Here is a 19,517-nt window from a genome sequence, read left to right as displayed (position 1 = left end):
CGCCATATTTTATAGGGGCAAAACCACTTCCGGCCTGAGTGTAGTTGTGTATTTTGTGGGACCCCCGAAATGGATCACTTTAAAGAGGTGGTGCCAGTGGTCTTTTGAGAAATGTCATTTTCCTCTCGTGCTTCTGAAGATGCCACCATCACAAAGGCAACCCCTGGAGTTTCTCCCGGGGGAGGTAGAGATGATGGGCTGGACTACCAAAGTGGGCAGGCTTGAGTGGGCAATCCGAGAGGCCCCCGGGGACCATCTGCCGAAACCTCAACCCCCGGCGCCTCTGGGGCCGCTGACTCCTCGGCCTTCTCCCTCCTTGCCGCCCGCTCCTCCACTCGTCCCCGCTCTGCGCGCCCCCACCGCCGCGCTCTCCCAGCCTTCCGCCCCGCAGCTCCGTGCAGGGGTGTGGCAAAGACCCGCCTCCGCATCCCGGCCGATCTGCAGGGGGTCACTTCCCCTCTCCGGGTTTCAGTTTCCTCACGTGTCAGGAGGCGCTGCGCCGGGCTGGCTCTCACCAAAGTCCTCGGCTCCGGATCGCTGGCCCGAGCCGCCGCCCCTCCCCCGCTTCCCGGCCGGGCGCCCCCTCAGCTGGCTCCGCGCAGACCGCGCGCTCACGCCCGGGGACAATCCTCGCCTTGTCTGCGGCGCCCGCTTCTCGAGTTCTCAGTAGCCTCGGGCTACGCCTTTTTTCCAGGGCGGCGCCCTATCCCTGCTCCTCCTCGCGGCTGGCCGCACTGCAGCCCCCGTCCCTCTTCCCAGAGCCCCTCCCCGGAGTTGGGATCTCGGCGCACGGCCCCAGAGCCCTGCGGGCCTGTGTGCCGTCTCCGCCCGCTCCCCGCCATGGCCTCCTCCGGCCCGGGACTCCGGCTCCTGCTGGGGCTCCTGCTGCTGCTGCTGCCGCCGCCGCCTGCGACCTCGGCCTCCGACCGTCCCCGCGGCAGCGACCCGGTCAACCCAGGTGAGAGCCCCGGGAGCGCCGACTGGGTGCCGGGTTTGCGTGCCTGCCCGCGGGGCCGGGGAAGGGGTCGCGGCCTGGAGGGGGTGGCCAGCCTCTCTCACGCCGTGCGCCCCCCACAGGGCGAATCACGCGGCCCCTCCCCACCCTGGGCTGGGATTTCCAGACTACCATGTGAACTGACCCCGAATTCCTGGGTGTTACTCCCATCCAGCTCTCCACTGGGGCCAAAGTTCCCCTGGTTGCGAAGAGTTTAAGAGAGAATCGGAAAAAAAGAGGACAGGAGCAGAGTCGGAGGGAGGGCGAGGGGGTCTGCGGTGAGCGGAGCGCGGGGGGCGGTGAGCTGGGTTGAGTGGGTCCCGAGCGCCAATTCCCGGCTGGTGACAGAAAAGCTGCTGGTGATCACGGTGGCCACAGCCGAGACGGAAGGATACCGGCGTTTCCTGCGGTCCGCGGAGTTCTTCAACTACACAGTGCGGGTGAGGAGAGGAGGGGCGGGAGGAGAGGAGGGGCGGGAGGAGTGGGCTGAGGGCTGGATGCCTGGGGCCCCACGGTGAGCCTGATCAGGAGGGCCCATCCCGCCGGCTGATGGCGGGTCTCCCCGACAGACCCTGGGCCTGGGAGAGGAGTGGCGAGGGGGTGATGTGGCCCGAACGGTTGGTGGAGGACAGAAGGTCAGGTGGCTGAAGAAGGAGATGGGGAAATACGCAGACCGGGAGGATATGGTCATTATGTTTGTGGACAGGTAAAGGGGCTGCGGATGGGGAGCAGGGGGAGGGGCAAGCAGGAGGAGGGGGTGAGGAGCCCGAGGTTCCTCGTGGCGCGTCCTGTTCACGCCCCCTCTTCCTCACCCAGCTACGACGTGATTCTGGCTGGCAGCCCCTCGGAGCTGCTGAAGAAGTTCGTCCAGAGTGGCAGCCGCCTGCTCTTCTCTGCGGAGGGCTTCTGCTGGCCCGAGTGGGGCCTGGCAGAGCAGTACCCTGAGGTGGGCACGGGGAAGCGCTTCCTCAACTCTGGTGGTGAGTGGCAGAGTGCCCAAGGCGGGGGGGGGGGCGGGGGGCAAGAGTGGTGGGGCATGGAGCATTCCAGGGGCCCGAGGACTAGAGAGGGGGAGTGGGAACGGGTCCCTGGGACCCCGAGAGTCTTGGAGTCAGCACCCGCCCACCCCGACAGGATTCATTGGCTTTGCCCCCACCGTCCACCAAGTCGTCCGCCAGTGGAAGTACAAGGATGACGATGATGACCAGCTGTTCTATACGCGACTCTACCTGGACCCTGGGCTTAGGGTAGGGAGCAGCGGTGGAGGGGGCACTTGCAACTCCATGTGGCCTGAAGGGCAGATGAGGGGGATGGGGCTTTAGGGAGGCTGTAGAAAGAGTGGGAAGTGATGGCCCACCCCATCTCATCCCATCTAGGAGAAACTCAGCCTTAATCTGGATCATAAATCCCGGATCTTTCAGAACCTCAATGGGGCTTTAGGTGAGGAAAAAGGGCTCTACTTCTGTGATTTTATTTAACACAACAATCCTACAAAGGGAGGGCCACCTGTTGCGGGGGAGGAAAATGCCTCCCTGAGGGACTGGTGACTTGCCCAGGTCACCTGGGTAGTAGGGTGGAGCTCCCCAGGGTGGCGGGAGTCTGGTCAGTACCCTCAAGAGAGAGACGGTGGCCGCTCCCCGCCCCCTGGAGCCACAGTCCTTCATCCTCTGGAGAAGGATGGGCTCCCCGCCCCACTCCACATTTAGAAGCATCTGTTGCTTGGCAGCTTTGAGAGGAAAAGAGTCTAAAGCTGGGCTTTTCTTCCCCAGATGAGGTGGTTTTAAAGTTTGATCGGAATCGTGTGCGCATCCGGAATGTGGCCTATGACACACTTCCCGTCGTGGTCCATGGGAACGGTCCCACTAAGGTGCTCCAATGGTTTATACCCTCAGCCCCCCCACCCCTGCCCCAGTCAGACCTGGTCCCCGCCCCTGCGTACCTCTAGCCCTTCCAAGCAGCCAGTCCTCCCCAGCCCCAGCGGCAGAGGTGCCGGGAGAGGTTCTAAGTGTCCATCTCTCCCCTCCCTGCCCTGTCCCCTGCCTGTCCACCTGACCCTCCTCACCTCTGCTGCTGGACTCCTTTGCTTCCTCCTTTCACTGCCTCTCCCAACAGCTCCAGCTGAATTACCTGGGAAACTATGTCCCTAATGGCTGGACTCCCCAGGGAGGCTGTGGGTTCTGCGGCCGGGACCGGAGGACACTCCCGGGGGGGCAGGTGAGGAGGGGTGCTGGAGGGGCGGGGGGGGGCGTGGGCAGGACCAGGCACTGAAGCAGAGGGTGCAGGGAGAGCATGCTGGGCAGCAGCACACGGGCCAGAGCTCCTGGGGACTCCCAACCTGGCAGGGTGGTGGAGGACACACCAGTTTGGGGGCCTGAGCTGTCCTCTGAGCCCCATCGTGTCATATCTTCCAGCCTCCCCCCCGGGTGCTTCTGGCTGTGTTTGTAGAACAACCTACCCCGTTCCTGCCCCGCTTCCTGCAGCGGCTGTTCCTCCTGGACTACCCCCCCGACAGGGTCACCCTCTTCCTGCATAACAATGTGAGGAACCCCAGCAGCCTCTCCCTTGTGCGCCCTCCCAGGGGACTCTGCCCCTGCCCCGACTGGAACTGCCACCCACCCAGACTCCTTCCTACACCCTTTCTCTCACCACCTTCTCCCTCCTGGGCCTCGGGCACCATCTTTTCTGCCCTCTCCACCCCTCTCCCTCTCCCCCCTGCCGTCTCCAGGAGGTGTACCACGAGCCCCACATTGCAGACTCCTGGCCGCAGCTCCAGGACCACTTCTCAGCTGTGAAGCTGGTGGGGCCAGAGGAGGCCCTGACGCCAGGCGAGGCCAGGGACATGGCCATGTGAGTGAGCACTGGGCGGGGAGGACGGGTGAGGGCCGAGGGGTGCTGCCAGCCACTGCACCCAGCCCCTTCCCTCTCCACGTGCCATGCAGCCTGGGTCAGCCTCCACGGGGGCACCCCCCAGCCAGGAGAACCTCAGGGTCTGGGGGAAGCAAGCACACCCCGCCTCCCCCCGTAGTCTTCCTCCTCTCCTCCTGGTGCTTCTACCCGCTTTCTTCTTCCCCTCCTCTGCAGGTGGGGGGGGGGGCGTTCTCCTATCTGCCACACAGTCCCCTCCTCCCCCCGCCTGCTCCTGTTTTAGCTCCTCTGTTCATTGATCTGTCACCTCCAGGGACACTTGTCGGCAGGACCCGGAGTGCGACTTCTACTTCAGCCTGGATGCTGACGCTGTCATCACCAACCAGCAGACCCTGCGCATCCTCATCGAAGAGAACAGGTCGCTTGCCCGGCTCGGCCAGAGGGTCCCCAGATAGTCTCAGGGGAGTCCCCACCTCCTTCCCGGGGCCCAGGGCTCACCTCTGCCTGTCCACAGGAAGGTCATAGCGCCCATGCTGTCCAGGCACGGGAAGCTGTGGTCCAACTTCTGGGGAGCCCTGAGCCCCGACGAGTACTATGCCCGCTCGGAGGACTACGTGGAGCTGGTGCAGCGGAAGCGAGTGTGAGTCCTGCCGGGGGCCGCAGCCCCTCTCCTCCAGCCCGGGCCCGCAGACGCCTGCGCGCGCCCCCCCCCACCGCGCCCGAGGCCCCGCCAGTTGCGAGGGCACAGCTGTGGAACCGGGCTGACAGTGCAGCCAGCCTGAGGTGTTGTGACAGGGAAGCCGGTGGACCTTCTGGCTTGGAGAGTGGGGGTGCCCTGAGGGAAGGGGCTCCTGGGTTGAACTGGGCAGCCTTGGGGGAGGGTCACCCACCTAGCTGACGCCAGTGTGCGTGCCTCCAGGGGCGTGTGGAATGTGCCCTATATAGCCCAGGCATACATGATCCGTGGTGAGACCCTGAGGACAGAGCTGCCCCAGAGGGAGGTGTTCTCGGGCAGTGACACTGACCCAGACATGGCCTTCTGTAAGAGCCTGCGGGACAAGGTGAGTGGGGCCTGGGCGCCCGAAGCCAGGGTGCTGGGAAGCAGCCAGCCGTGTCTCCTCACACGGCCCCCACCCTGCCCGCCAGGGCATCTTCCTCCACCTCAGCAATCAGCACGAATTTGGCCGCCTCCTGGCCACTTCCCGGTATGACACCGACCATCTGCACCCTGACCTCTGGCAGATCTTCGACAACCCCCTGGTGAGTGCCTAACGTCTTGCTCAGAGAACAGGACGTGCCCTTCACTATAGGAGGGCGCATGCCCGCATGTCCTCGCTTCCAGGCTCCGCTCCTGCCTGGGGAGAGGCGGTCGTGGTCGTGGTGCTGGGGCTTCCTGGGTGGGACCGGAGGGAGTGAAGAGGGCACACATCAAGGTGCGCACCCCTCCCCATCCTCCCCCAGGACTGGAAGGAGCAGTACATTCATGAGAACTACAGCCGGGCCCTTGAAGGGGAGGGGCTTGTGGAGCAGGTGAGCCGCGAGCAGGACCCCTGACGGCCCTGGTGGCCACCGCCCCTGAGTCCACTGGCTGGATTAGTGGTTCCCAAACTGACTTCCCTCAGACAGATAAAGGCAAAGGCCGAGCAGATAGGCCTTCGGCTCCCTGCCCTGCCGCTAATCAGAGCGATCCTTTCTTGTTTATTGGGCCTATTAGTGTTGTGGGTGAAATGACAGTTTTGTAAAGAAGCCCCAAACCTGGGGTTCTGGCACCTTCCTGCCTTCTGTGCTGGGTCCCCTGCACCGCTCCCACCTTCTCCGGCCCTGCCTTTCCTGGCCCATCCCCATGCTCAGATCCCCGTTCCTCCAGCTTCTCCCATCTCCCGGCTTCTCTTTCTGCTCCCTGCTTTCGCTCCCCTGGGTTGGCTGCCTGTCTCCTCCGGAGAGGTCTGCAAGCATCCCCCGGCCCTGTTGTTCTTCCTCTGTCGGTCCTCAGCCGTGCCCAGATGTGTACTGGTTCCCGCTGCTGTCTGACCAGATGTGCGACGAGCTGGTAGAGGAAATGGAGCATTACGGCCAGTGGTCAGGAGGCCGGCACGAGGTGAGAGGGGCCGGGGCAGGGGAGGAGGCGAGGGCCACCGGGCGAGGGAGGTGCGGCTGTGATGGAGGGGAATGGAATCAAGAGAGTGGGAGCAGAGAAGGGGACCCCCGGGGGGGACCCACAGGGGGCACAATTGCGTGTGTGTGCGTGTGCATTCATTCAGGAACTCTTCCCTGGGGCACGCAGGTCCCAGACATTGGCTACTGACCTAGGCGATGTGGCACGTTGAGCTGTCCTGGTCGAGCCCTGCCCTCCGGCCCCTCACCTGCTAGAGTCAGTAACAACAGCCCTGCTCCTGAAGGCTGACGGGCAGCCCAGATGCTGTGGGAGTCACAGGAGGGGCTTTGGCCCAGACGTGGGGGGACCGAGGGGCTTCACAGAAGAGGTAACATCTTCAGGGCCAGGGGGAGTGAGTCAGGCTAAGTGGTCGAGGCTGCCAGACCCGGGTCACACAAGCTTTCAGGCCTGAGAGCGAGAGGAGGGGGAAGCTGGCGCGGCCCTGTTGGGGCTCAGTGCCCACCGCCCACAGGACTCGAGGCTGGCGGGAGGCTACGAGAACGTGCCCACCGTGGACATCCACATGAAGCAGGTGGGCTATGAGGACCAGTGGCTGCAGCTGCTGAGGACGTATGTGGGACCCATGACAGAGAGCCTGTTCCCAGGCTACCACACCAAGGTGGGCCACCACCCCTGCTACCCTGCTTCTACCTTCCCACACCTGGGTCCTGGCTGGAAGTCTCCCCATGGCGCCGTTTCAGCCCCCATAGCATCCGGAGCCTCGTGGAAAGGGCTTCCGCAGGAGGGCAGCCGGGAGGAGTTAGCAGAGAGATCCCCGCGGCCCTCCCCCTACCACCCTCCTCAGAAGGCCCCCGGGACCTCACGGCCATCCCTCCAGTGTCTCCTGTCACGTCTCCACAGACCCGGGCAGTGATGAACTTCGTGGTCCGCTACCGGCCAGACGAGCAGCCTGCTCTGCGGCCCCATCACGACTCGTCCACCTTCACTCTCAACGTGGCCCTCAACCACAAGGGCCTGGATTATGAGGTGAGCCCCGAGCGCCCTCCCGCGTCAGGGCACCAGCAGGGCCCCTCCACACGTGCACGCGTGCGCACATGCACACACTTGAGCCCCCGGGACTTTGCTCTCCTGCCCCCTGATGACCCCTACACACCCTTCAGTCACCCACCCTGCCCCACGGCACGTCCTCTTCACGTTTCTAGTTACTTCGAAGGTGCCATCTCCTGGACCTCTTCCAGGCTGTGTGCCTCGCCGCGCCCCCCCGTGCCTCCCTTGTGTGCCGACACCCCAAAGCCCCGTGCCTGCCTCCCTCCCCACTGTGGCAGCCAGCCCCCCAGCCCCCTGTCTGCTCACTGTCCACTTCCGTTCCCCTGTCCTCTTCCAGGGAGGTGGCTGTCGCTTCTTGCGCTATGACTGCATAGTCTCGTCCCCACGGAAGGGCTGGGGTCTCCTGCACCCCGGCCGCCTCACCCACTACCACGAGGGGCTGCCCACTACTCGGGGCACTCGCTACATCATGGTGTCCTTTGTCGACCCTTGACACTCAACCACTCTGCCAAACCTTCCCCGCCGTTGTGCCTTCCTGCGCCCCCCTCCTTGGAGATGGGGGTCTGTCTGGCGCCTCCCTTCCTGAGTGGATGTTCGGCGTGCCTGGGACTGAATGTGTCGCCTCCCCCCCCCCCAACACACGGCCCTCTCAGGAAGCTCCTGGAGCCCCCTTGCCCCTCCCCACAGTCCCCAAAGATTCATGGGGAGAAGGCTTCTGGGGTTCCCCATACAATAAATTATTGTTTCTCAGCCTCCCTCCCAATAAAGGAGGATTTGTAACTCGTGAGTCCGCGTTCGTCTTTCCCCTCCCTGCTGACCCCGTATCCCTCCTGCCCCCAGAGCGGAGGGAAGACCTGGAGCTACTCCAAAGAAAAAGAACAGAGAGGAAAAGGCAGAAAGCAGATGGTAGAGCAGCGTGGGAACCGAGAAGCTTCCCTGGATCCCATTTCTCACTCTGCTGTATTGCCTAGGGGTTGCGGGGGAGCCTGAGAAGGGCCAGGCACCGAGGGCTTCACTTAGATTCAGGTGAAAGCCCACCCTGGCCTCCCCCAGCCTCTTCTCCCTGACGCGCTCTCATCCCTTGAGGGCATCTTCTTCCTTGCATAAAGCAAGGGGGTGGCAGAGCCCTGAGCTGGCCTCTGGGGACAGTGCTAAGGGAAGGGAGGCCCCCCGGAAGCATGTGTTCCAAGGGAAGACACAGGGGGCTTCTGGGACCCAAGCTTTTAGTCAGGGAGGATCAGGAAAAGGGAAGCCTTGGAGGGTCATCCCAAGAAAGCTTCCTGGAAGAGGGGAATAGAAAGTAGCCTTGAAAAAGAGGTGAGACCTCCTGAGAGCTGATGTCTTCCAGCTTCTGGGGGGCCATCAAGCCCTTGCTAAGCCAGTGAAACCCCTGGAGGCACCCTGAGGACCTCAGGCCATGTTCCTTTAGCTTGATCCTTCACAGGTCCTAGCACCAGCCTACCTTCCTGAATGTCTCTCCCAGCTGGTCCCCTGCAGAAGCCTTTTGAAAACCAAATGGGCCCATTTGCTGGTCCTTGGGTATTTCTTGCCTCCAACACCTCACATGCAATCCACCCCTTTCTTGCTATTGCCCGGACTCCCAGGAAAACCTCTGTGAAGCCTTCCTTCCTGACAGGTGGGACTGGTCCCCCTTCCGTGTGGACTGAGCATCTCTCTGGCCAGACTTTTCAGTGCATCTCACCCGGTCTCCCTGTGGACGGAAGTAGGCTGAGCAGGGACAGGAGACATTACTTCCTGGGGTGGGGTGAGGGGCAACCCACAGGAGAGTGAAGCAGGGGGCAGGACAGAAAGGGTGAGCCAGCCTGAGTGGCATTGGATGCTGGCTCATCCTGTCTCCTACCATGCTCATTTACTGAGCATCCCTCACCTGCTGGGCACCTGTCACAGGGTTAGGGTTGATGAGAACAACAGCTGGCTTCTTGTGGCTCACAGCTGGGGTAGACCTTAGCCAGAAAATCGCCATGAAGGAGGGAACGTGGGAAAGTATTTTATGCCAGGAGAGAATGGGACAGAAGATGTATGTCAGACTCGCCTAAAGAAATGACATTCCCTGACCCGGAGAGGGTCCACAGCTCTGGCCCGTGTTGGGGAGGGCCCCGGCCATGTGAAGACTGGTCCCCGCATACTTGGAGGGTGTGCCCTTTTGGGCTGGCCAATTGCTGGCCTTTCTGGCCATTCCTGCTGGAATGTCTCCCCACAGAAGCCTAAGCTACTCCTTAGGGGCCAGACCAGGGCAGAAGCCTAAGCTACTCCTTAGGGGCCAGACCAGGGCAGAAGCCTAAGCTACTCCTTAGGGGCCAGACCAGGGCAGAAGCCTAAGCTACTCCTTAGGGGCCAGACCAGGGTTTTCCCAGACCTCTGCCAGCCAGCTCCTCAGAGGCCCCTCAGAGGCCCAAGGTCCTGACCTCCGCAAGGTCCACACACCCTCACTCCCAGGCTCCTGGCCACGCCCCTGGGCATTTCTGTTTGGTCCTATTGGTCACAACCCTGTGAGCTCGGCTAGTCGTTAACCCTTTCTTGCTGGGGCTCACAAGGGTACAGGGTTCAGGTCAGCAAAGGGGGTGGACACAGGAGCCAAACCAGGGCCAAGGGTCAGGGCCAGGGGGTTGGACCACAGGGAGTGTACTTAAGAGCCCACGGTGGTCCCTATGGGATGTGCCTCCACAGTATGCCAGCCTCCTCCAGCCACCTTGCCGGGGTCTCCAAGTGGTTGCTGTCCTGCGATGGGTCTTCTACTTGGGGCTCGGTGAGGCTCAGCACCTGGCACTCTGCTTCCCTGTTACCAGGAGGGAGGCAGGACAGGGCTCTCTGGGGGCCGCTGAAGGAATGAGAAGGAATTAGCTGGGCAAGAGGGCCTCCAACAGGGACGAGAGGGCAGAGGCGGGTAACTGGGGACTTAAATGCCTGGGTCCTTAATATCCCCCACTCCATCCTCCAGCCCAGGTGTGCCTGGCCATGCTGCTCCTTGCTCTTCTAAGCCGAGCAGGGACACGCCGAGGGCAGGAGGCCGACGATCTGCCTGGGTCCGCAGCTGGGCCATCTGGAGACATTTCCCAGATTGTGTCCCTGTCTTGGTGAGGCCATCCAGGAGTGGTGTGCTGGGTGGGGGCAAGGCTTTGGAATAGACTCTTCTCTGGTTACCCCCCAAAGTCTAATCTCACGGTCAGAGTGGAGTATGTTGCCTCTGCCCCCAGCTGGTTAAAACCGCAGAACTGGATCCCTCTGGCAACTACCTCTTCAGCTTCCACCCTCACGGGGTCCTGGTCACCGGGGCCTTCAGCAACTTCTGCACGGAGGCCACCGGCTTCTCCAGCCTCTTCCCTGGCCTCCAGCCACACCTCCTCATGCTGCCTTGTTGGTTCTACCTCCCTCTCTTCCCAGACTACATCACGTGTAGTGGTGAGAAGTGGGGAGATCCCCCAGTCCCTGCTGTGTCACCCCCCACATCCCTGGGGTGGGGGGGTGGGAGCTCCTGGTCCCAGCTCTACCTTCCTGGCACCCTCCTCCCCCTTTTCTCAAAGACCCAGGCATCTGGGCCCCCTCTCCCCTCCCCCAGCTTTGGTGTCCACTGACAAGGCCAGCGGCTGCCTATCTGTTGTTCCGGCCTGGGGGCGGCCAGGTGGCGGTCCTGGACTTGGGAGGGCCCCTGGAAGCGCTGGAAGCAAAAGCCGGCGAGCTGATTTTGTGGATCCGGAATCAGAAGGGCTTTGTCGCGTTGGCGCGGGAACAAGGGTGAGGAAGCCGCAGTGGCCGGGCGGGACGCTCGCGGGCTACCCTGGCGCGGAGGAGCGTGGCGCGCCGGCGAAACCCGGAGGCAGGCGCGCCTCTGCTCTCCCCCAGGGCCTCCCTGGTGCCCTGCTTTCTCTTTCGGGGACAACGAGCTCTTCCAGCAGTTCCCGAACCCTCCCGGCTCGCGGTTGCGGAGCGCGCGGGAGGCGCTGCAGCCGCTGCTGAGCGTGGCCCTGCCGCTGTTCCAAGGTCCCTTGGGCCTCCTCCTGCCTTTCCGCACGCCCGTCCACACCGTCGGTGAGCCCCGGCCTCTGCCCCCTCCGCTCCCCGCCGGCGCACCGGCTCCCGCGGAGCTCCGGCCCCGCGCGCTCCCGGCGCCAGGAGGTGAAGGTCGCTGCCTGCCGGCCACGCCTTGGCCGCGCCTCATCCCCTTTGGCAACCGGCCAGGCCCTGAACACTGTCCCGGACGGTCGCGCGGCTGGGCGGGAAGGGCACGGGCTGGAGATCCCAACCACCGCCCCTCTGGCGTCCCGTTCTGCCCACAGTGGGGGCCCCGATCCCGGTGCAGCGAAGCCCGCGGCCCAGCCGGGCGCAGGTGGACGCGCTGCACGCGCTCTCGCGCAGCTGTTCGAGCAGCGCAAGGCGCGCTACGGCCTCCCGGCCCACCCGCACCCCCTCCTCGCCCGGGCGCGCCGCCCCCGCCCTCCCGGTGCCCGCGGCGGCCGTGGTGGTGGTGGGGGGAATTAAACGTGGCAACAGAGCTGCGGTGTGTGCGTGTTTGTGCGGGGCCGTGCCTCCGGGTGATCTTGACCCTCCCGGAGACCTGCACCCAGATCCGGGGCGCGCAGCGGGGGCGTGCCCCGCCGCCCTGGAGATCCCACGGTCTCAGCGGAGCTTCTGGCCCCCGCCCGCGGCTGGGACCCGGTGGGCGGGCTCCCCGGCTCCTTCTGAGCCTCCTCCCCACATCAGTTCCCGGACAGCTGACACACTCACTATATCCCTCACCTATTCCCTGCAGCCTCCCAGCTCCGCCCAGCGACCGGCCCAAACCGACTAACGCTTGCAGTTCAAAGATTATTCTGGGGACATCTGGGGCTCCGGATCCACACACACGCGCAACACACCCGCAGTCCCGGGAGAGCCCAACCTTCTTCGTTTGTGCTCCGGGCCCTGGAGCCTCGCTGGCAGAGGGCAACGACTGGGACAGGAGTCTCCACAGCCCCGCCGCGACCCCACCATGGAATCCGTGCAGAAACAGTGGCCAGAAGTAGTGAGCGCCTACCAATACGTGCTCACTTTCCTCTTCATGGGTGAGAGGCCTGGTGCCCTGGGGTCCCCAAAGGGAGCAGGGACCTGGGGGAGAAAGGCTGGGGCCCCATTTGCCTGTGTGCCTAAGGGCAAAGGGACCAGGAGAGGGCCAGAGTTCAGGCTGGGAGATGGCTGGGTACACACCAGCCGTCTGTGAGGGGGGAGGAGAGAGCCGCTGCATGGAATGACCCATCTTCCAAAGCTAATGCACTCTTCTTTGTCATCTTTCCCGCAGGCCCTTTCTTCTCCCTTCTCGTCCTCTTCCTCCTCTTCACGTCATTCTGGTCCGTCTCTGTTCTCTACTTGGTGTGGTTCCTCCTGGACTGGGACAGGCCTAACCAAGGTGAGTGCTGCTGGGCATGTGCCCAAGGAGCGGAGATGGTGGCCAGGTGCCTCCAGAAATTCTTCAAAGCATCTCTCTGCCCCAAGGTGGAAGGCGCTTTGAGTGGACCAGGAACTGGGCCATGTGGAAACACGCCAGGGATTATTATCCTATCAAGGTGACAGGTTACCCTCCACAGAGACAGTCTTCCTCCTCCCTCTCCTCAACCCCCACCCCCACCCCTACTCACCCCTGCCTATGCACCCTGGGCTCCCTAAACTCAGACAGTGGGGCATGGGGCAGGGGCTGCCGAGTGGTGTTCCAGAGTAGGCTCTCTGTGCTGCGCACTCCATTCAAGGACCTTGGACTCTGAAGTCGGTTAGGGTGGAGGGCAACTCTTTTCAGCTGGTGTCCTGCCTTCCACGCCTCTTTCCCCTCATCCTACCTAATCCCCTCTGCCCCAAGCTGGTGAAAACAGCCGAGCTGCCCCCTGACCGGAACTATGTGCTGGGTGCCCACCCACATGGGATCATGTGCATCGGAACCTTCTGCAATTTCTCCACCGAGGCCAACAACTTCTCCAAGCAGTTCCCGGGGATTCAGGTCTCACCGGCAGTGCTGGCCTCCCTCTTCCACTTCCCAATCTATCGTGACTACATCATGTCCTATGGTGAGCCTCGAGCTGAGTGGGATGAGGCACCTGTTCCCTCCGCCCACCCTTGACTGCCTCCCACGCACCTCACACAGGGACCTGGCCTAAACATTGGCCTGGCTCACAGTGGGCATCAGTGAATAGCTCTGGTTGCAGCAAATGTCCTGCATCCTTGCTGGGAGAGGCACTGTAGGTCACACCGACACGGGCGTGGGGATGGCAGGTTTGGAGGGAATGGGGTGTGGGGCTCACTAAAGGGTGGGTGAGGGGCTAGGCAGCCCAGGAGGGCATGGTGACCGTTCCCCACCTCCTCACACACGCAGGAATATGTTCTGTGAACTGGCGGAGCCTGAACTTTGTTCTGTCACAGCGCCGGCTCGGGCAGGCTGTAATCATCATGGTTGGGGGTGCCCAGGAGTCCCTGTATGCCATCCCAGGAAAGCACTGCCTCATTCTCCGGGATCGCAAAGGCTTCGTGCGCCTGGCACTGAGGCATGGGTGAGTGGGGTGCAGGTGCCCAGCCCGGGGCTGCTGTTGATGGTCAGAACTTCACATTGTGTCTGCGGCTCTACACTCTTTTGTCCCTACCCATCCAGGTCCCTGTAGCCGGGCCTCTGTGTCCCCAGAGCCCACACTGTGCTCCCCGGTGCATGTCAACACTTGAGCACTTTCTCTGTGCCAAGCACCGTGCCCACTTTTGCCAGGCTTCTGCCCTCTCTGAAGGAGCAGGATCATAGTGTAAGTAGCAGGACCTTGGGCTCAGGAGTCCTGGACTCAAAGCCCTTTCTGACACTACCTCAAAGGCGAGACCTTGGACATGTTTCTTTACCTGTGAGATAGGACTAATACTTAACCTTGCTACAATGTTGTAGTTGCAGAGACTTGATGAGAAAATGTATACAGTTGACCCTTGAACAACATGGGTTTGAACTGCAACAGGTCCCTTATACACGGATTTTTTTTACAATATAGTACTGTAAATGTATTTTCTCTTCCTGATGATTTTCCTTTTTTAAAGATTTGATTCATTTATTTATTTGAGAGAGAAAGTACATGCGTGAGTGGAGGGAGGAGCAGAGGGAGAGGCAGAGAACCTCAAGCAGACTCCACACTGAGTGCAGAGTCCAACTTGGGTTTCGGTTCCACAACCCTGAGATCATGACCTGAGCTGAAACCAAGAGTTAGCCGCTCGGCCAACTGAGCCACCCTGGCACCCCCTGATGATTTTTTTTTTTTTTAGATTTTATTTGTTTGAAAGAGAGAGAGAGCGGGAGAAAGAGCATGAGTTGGGGGAGGGGCAGAGGGAGAGAGAATCTTAAGCAGACACCCTGCTGAGTGCAGAGCCTGACACGGGGCTGGATCCCAGGACCCTGGGATCATGACCTGAGCTGAAGGCAGGCGCTTAACCGACTGAGCCACCCAGGCGCCCCTAGCTTACTTTATTATAAGAATACTGTATATAGTACATATACAAAATATTTGTTAATCGACTATGTTATTGGCCATGCTATTAGTAGTTAAGTTTTGGGGGAGTGTTAAGTTATATGAGGATTTTTGGGGTGGGGGTCAGTGCCCCTTACCCCGTGTCGTTCAAGGGTCAACATATGAAGGCCCAGGACACAATCATTTCTCAAGAATTGTGAGTCCCAGACGAACCATGAGAGACGATGGACTCTGGAAAACAAACTGGGGGTTCTAGAGGGGAGGGGGGTGGGAGGATGGGTTGGCCTGGTGGTGGGTATGGAGGAGGGCACGTTCTGCATGGAGCACTGGGTGTTGTGCACGAACAATGAATCATGGAACACTTCATCTAGAACTAATGATGTAATGTATGGGGATTAACATAAGAATGAAAACAAAACTATAGAAAAAACAAAAAAAAAGAATTGTGAGTCCCTTCGTCCAGATCTTTCTCTGTCATTTGCTCGAAACGGCCTTGGGCAGTGGAATCCGGAGGTGTAGGGAGGGATTTGCGGCTCTGTCTTGGGATGCTCCGAAAGCCACTGGCCTGACCGCCCTTCTTTCCTCTCCTTGTCCCTTCCCAGGGCCTCCCTAGTACCTGTGTACTCCTTTGGGGAGAACGATGTCTTTAATTTTAAGGCTTTTGCCACAAACTCCTGGCAGTATATGTGCCAGATCACCTTCAAGAAAATCATGGGCTTTGCTCCTTGCATCTTCTGGGGCCACGGGCTCTTCTCGGCCAACTCCTGGGGCCTGGTGCCCTTCGCCAGGCCCATCACCACTGTGGGTGAGTACCCATCTCCAGGCAAGAAAGCTGCTGTCGGCTGTGTGGGCAACAGAGCTCCCCCGCCAACCTCTGTCTCTCCTCTTCCTGCAGTGGGCCGCCCCATCCCAGTGCCCCAGCGCCTGGACCCCACTGAGGAGGAAGTTGACCGCTATCACATGCTCTATATGGAGGCTCTGGAGCAACTCTTCGAGGACCACAAGGAAAGCTGCGGTGTTCCAGCTTCTACTCACCTCACCTTTATCTAGCCCTTGCCGTCCCCCCCGCCCCCAGCCCTGAGCCCCTCAGCCCAGGGCACCGAGACCCTCCACCTACTGCCTCTCTGTACTGCTCCTTCTCTCCCACCACTATGTTGTAGAATCTGATGCCTGCAGGGCTTGCACCCTGGCTCTGGGGGTAAGGGGGCCCAGGCATGATCCACCCTCATTCTCCTGTACTGCGAAGCTGCTGCTTTGGATTGGGGATCGGAATTCCCCTCCCAGCAAGCCTTAATTCTGCTGCATGACCTTGCGTACATCTCTTTCCTTTGCTGAGCCCTTTCTCCCTCTGTGAATGAAGGTGTCTGCTTCCCCAAGAGCTGTAGGGCCTTGGGATTAAGTTGGGGCGGGCGGCTCTAGGGAGGGGTTCGCTTTGCAGGGTGAGCTGGAGAAGATAGGATGGATGGTGGAATAGTCAGCCTGAGCAAAAGCTGAGCTTGGTTAAGGGTTCCTGGCCATATGGGAAGTGGGGTGATCTCCGATGGTAGAAAAGGTAGCGTTGGTCCATAGCTTGCTACTGCACCCCTCTCCATCCTTTATGTTTCCTTGTGGCTGGGAGATGAATGAAACAGGGACCTGTTTGATCAGCACGAAGCCCAGCTGCTAGCCCAGTGTTAGGTCAACATTAACAGGACTCGTGTGATGATCAAAGAATTAAGATGTAAGGGCTTAGAACGGAGATTGGCAAAATATCATCATTCCTCATCACAGACAAGGTGTCAGTCCAAGGAGAGGGTAAGACCGGACAGTCTAAGGGTCCTCATGTGGTCATAGCATTCCCTGACAACATCAGTCCTGTTGGCTGACTGGCTTTGCGTCTGTATCCAGGACTTCAGAAAAACTTGCTGAAATGTAATTGGAATGCAACCGTATTAGTCTCCCACTGTCCTATAAAATACATTCAGCGGAAGAATTTTTTTGTTGTTGTTGTTCCTGGAGGAAAATCTGAGCAGCCCCGGGACTTACCTGGGTCACAGGTGGTAACTTCTTCATTCACCTTAAGTTGGTACATAGACATGTAGCGTGAGTAGTAATCCACACTTGGATCTTCATCCAAGGGTAGGAACCTTCCATCTCCAGCAAGGGCAGCAAGTGGGATACCTGCTTGACCAGAAGGGGCAGCTGGGGAAGGTGGAGTAGAAAGGGGATGGAGTTGACCTCTTTCTTCCCCCACCTCCTCCTCCCTTTCTAGCCTCTGTTACTGAACCCTAGGGACTGGAGTATGGGGCAGAGGAGGAGAAAGAGGATCCCAAACATTCTTGACGACATTGTCCTAGGATAGCTTCATACTCTCTGGGCCTCCAGACCTTCCAAGCTGATTCCTTTTCCTCGGGGCGGGGGGGCTCTCCTGGATTCTCCAGAGTATTCTCTTTTAGATTCCTCTGCCTCATCATCTGTCCCTGGTTTTGGGCCCATGGCACTCGACATAGGATTTCTCCTTAGGAATCCCATTGCTTTTCTAGGCTGGGAAGTAGAAAGAGGGATGGAAAATAAACAGCTCCAGGTTGGAACATGCTTAGCTTGGATACCATTAGAATATAGGCTGGGCTCAATGCAGCCACTTGTCCTTCCTTCTTTCCTGGATGGGAACATCCAGTCAGCTACCATCTAGCCATTAGACTTCTCTGGTGGACACGTCCCCCAAACCCTGGGGCATGCTGACCTCTTTGAGTCTTGCAACCTTTGTCACTGATCCTGTGGAGAAAAGCCTTGCCCTCCAGGGGTAAGGCTCGCAGAGCTCAGAAGTCCTTCCCCCACACCTCTCTCCTTCTTGTCCAAATTCCAATCTTTGTCATGGGTCGGGGACTCAAGAGTATCTTCTCAATCATTTACTTGGAATATGCGGTCTTGCTTGTTGCATGTTGTCTGGTCTGGTCACCTCTGGAATGCATCGCCTACTTGTTGGAACTTCGTGCCCCAAACTTTAAGGATAGCATCACATATTTTTCTCTGGATTCTATCCCAGAGGGACAAAGGCACCAACTTCTAGTGAGAACCTGCCACCAAGAGCTGGTGGTATGAGGATTAGATCGCTGTGGGCCTTCCTCCAAGAACCCCCCTGCCCTTCTCCCCTGTGAGTGGTAGATGCCTATCTCTGGGGAGGGGAGGTTGGGCTGGGTGGTAGGTGAGGAGTGGGACCTTTGAGGACTGGGGGAGAGGGAGGAGAGGACTTCACTCCCCATCATTCATTTCTCCTGTCTGAAATCCAAGACCAATAGAGTCAGGGGATGGGAGGGATTGGCCTGAGGCTGGAGAGAAACAGGAGAGGCCAAGAAGCTCAGTAAGGACTGGGTTGGCCCTAGAGTAAAAAGGAGTAAAGTGCTCCCAGTACTTGTGAAAACAACTGGGCAAGTTTCTCAAGAAAGTGATCATGTCTGATCCCGGTGGAGAGAGGGAGAATTGAGAGGGAACATTATGGTTCATGTGGAGACATCTGGGTGAGAGGAGATGTCACAACACAAACCAGAAAGGTCCGGGAAGTTCAAGATCAGGCTTCTGTCTCTGGGAGAGAGACTGGGTGCCCATATCCATATGTGTGTTTTGGGGGTGGGGTGCAGCAAGCAGAATGTGTCATGAGTGCTGAGGGCTTGGCAAGACTATGCAGGGCAGAGGGAGTTGGAAATGACACCCCTGGGGCACCTGGGTGGCTCAGGTCATGATCCCGGCATCCTGGGATTGAGCCCTGCATGGGGCTCCCTGCTCAGCAGGGAGTCTGCTTCTCCCTCTGCCTCTGCCCCTCCCCCTGCTTGTGCTCTCTCTCTCTCTCAAATAAATAAAATCTTTTAAAAAAGAAAAGAAGATGACACCCCTGGACAATGACAATTGTCCCCTGCTGGATTGAGATACCAGGTGAGACACTCAGAATGGCTCTTTGCACATCAGTCCCCTGTTTCCCAGAAGCTGCTCTCATATGGGACCGCTCCTCAGCAATCAGAGAGGTCTTGCCTCTTCTCTCCCAACCAACCCCTTCTCCTGCTGTCAAGATGCTCTTTGAAAAACACTGCTTTCTTCATGTAATTCTCCCTGCTGGATCCTCACTGTCACTGGATTCTCGTTGTTAGAAGGTGTGAAATCCTCAGCCCAGCATTCGAGGTAGCCTTCAAACAGAGCCCAGCCCGGCTTCCCAGCCATCCCTGACTCGGCCCTCCTTCCTAAGTCGAGAATGGATGGAACTCCTACCAAGGAGTCACAGCTCAGCTCCCAGGGTTCAGCCCTCACTATGTGCGGACCTTCAGGTTCACGCACTGCCTCTAATCCTCCCATCTACACCACAGTGTCCCCGCTGAGCTCGAAATGAGGTATGCACAGAAAGGCTTAGCGTGGCACCTGGCAGGGTGCTCAGCAAACATTAGTTATCGTCACTCTTATCTCGCCCACCTCTTTCCACACAATCTTTTCCTAGCCATGGCCACATCCCAAGCCTTACACTATGGGATCCGCATTATGTGCACCATCACATTATGTGGACTGGTGTTCTGTTACCTCAAACATATGGCTCATCCACGATCTTTTTTTTTTTTCTAAAGATTTTATTTATTTGACAGAGAGAGAGATAGCGAGAGCAGGAACACAAGCAGGGGGAGTGGGAGAGGGAGAAGCAGGCCTCCTGCCGAGCAGGGAGCCCGATGCGGGGCTCGATCCCGGGACCCTGGGATCATGACCTGAGCCGAAGGCAGACGCTTAACGACTGAGCCACCCAGGCGCCCTCATCCACGATCTTTTATCTCATATTATTAAATGCGGATGTTAAGGGCGGGGAGTGTGTCTTGTTTGTTTTTGCATTTTGACCGTGTTCTGGTGATGGCCATGCACCAGGCATGAACAAATGAAGCGTGTCCAAGAGACCTGTGCAGAGGGAACCAGCTGCGTCATTTGTAGATTGTGCCCAGCACCAGGAAGCCCAGCTGGGGGGAGGGGGCAGGGGTGCATGGGAATTCCCTTCACAGAGCCAGAAGCGGGG

The 19,517-nt window shown here is 59.6% G+C and overlaps 2 protein-coding genes across 3 annotated transcripts; both read left to right on the top strand.

The window, feature by feature from the left end:
- Positions 1 to 455: 455 nt before the first annotated feature.
- PLOD3 (procollagen-lysine,2-oxoglutarate 5-dioxygenase 3) lies at positions 456 to 7,802 on the top strand. The gene is made up of 19 exons (XM_006733715.3): positions 456 to 958; positions 1,343 to 1,434; positions 1,564 to 1,700; positions 1,811 to 1,974; positions 2,129 to 2,241; positions 2,371 to 2,434; positions 2,764 to 2,861; positions 3,107 to 3,208; positions 3,406 to 3,531; positions 3,720 to 3,841; positions 4,173 to 4,277; positions 4,374 to 4,499; positions 4,779 to 4,920; positions 5,006 to 5,119; positions 5,321 to 5,389; positions 5,853 to 5,957; positions 6,487 to 6,633; positions 6,876 to 7,001; positions 7,360 to 7,802. The coding sequence occupies exons 1-19, from the start codon at positions 841 to 843 to the stop codon at positions 7,513 to 7,515; spliced, it is 2,226 nt and encodes a 741-aa protein (XP_006733778.1). The 5' UTR covers positions 456 to 840; the 3' UTR covers positions 7,516 to 7,802.
- Positions 7,803 to 10,597: 2,795 nt separating this feature from the next.
- Positions 10,598 to 16,469, top strand: MOGAT3 (monoacylglycerol O-acyltransferase 3). 2 transcript variants are annotated; one of them, XM_031028591.2, is made up of 8 exons: positions 10,598 to 10,775; positions 11,791 to 12,082; positions 12,316 to 12,423; positions 12,510 to 12,580; positions 12,868 to 13,072; positions 13,378 to 13,552; positions 15,100 to 15,302; positions 15,393 to 16,469. In XM_031028591.2, exons 2-8 carry the CDS (start codon positions 12,010 to 12,012, stop codon positions 15,545 to 15,547), a joined length of 990 nt encoding a protein of 329 aa, XP_030884451.1. In that variant the 5' UTR covers positions 10,598 to 10,775; positions 11,791 to 12,009; the 3' UTR covers positions 15,548 to 16,469. The 2 variants fall into 2 exon arrangements, with proteins under 2 accessions (XP_030884451.1, XP_081675550.1); XM_081819424.1 differs by lacking the exon at positions 10,598 to 10,775 and adding an exon at positions 11,141 to 11,156.
- Positions 16,470 to 19,517: the final 3,048 nt, after the last annotated feature.

The sequence above is a fragment of the Leptonychotes weddellii genome, chromosome 5 (assembly GCF_054177405.1).
Source record: "Leptonychotes weddellii isolate Sample4059 chromosome 5, ASM5417740v2, whole genome shotgun sequence".
In the NCBI taxonomy this organism is placed as follows: domain Eukaryota; kingdom Metazoa; phylum Chordata; class Mammalia; order Carnivora; family Phocidae; genus Leptonychotes; species Leptonychotes weddellii.
This window is presented reverse-complemented; position numbering and strand designations above follow the sequence as displayed.

Bases quoted from the DNA above. Each gene is read 5' to 3' on its own strand.
- PLOD3 (XM_006733715.3), top strand. From the start codon at position 841: ATGGCCTCCTCCGGCCCGGGACTCCGGCTCCTGCTGGGGCTCCTGCTG. The intron at 3,209-3,405 runs GTGAGGAGGGGT...CATATCTTCCAG, and splicing joins GGACACTCCCGGGGGGGCAG to CCTCCCCCCCGGGTGCTTCT. The intron at 4,500-4,778 runs GTGAGTCCTGCC...GCGTGCCTCCAG, and splicing joins CTGGTGCAGCGGAAGCGAGT to GGGCGTGTGGAATGTGCCCT.
- MOGAT3 (XM_031028591.2), top strand. From the start codon at position 12,010: ATGGAATCCGTGCAGAAACAGTGGCCAGAAGTAGTGAGCGCCTACCAA. The intron at 12,424-12,509 runs GTGAGTGCTGCT...CTCTGCCCCAAG, and splicing joins CTGGGACAGGCCTAACCAAG to GTGGAAGGCGCTTTGAGTGG. The intron at 15,303-15,392 runs GTGAGTACCCAT...CTCTTCCTGCAG, and splicing joins CAGGCCCATCACCACTGTGG to TGGGCCGCCCCATCCCAGTG.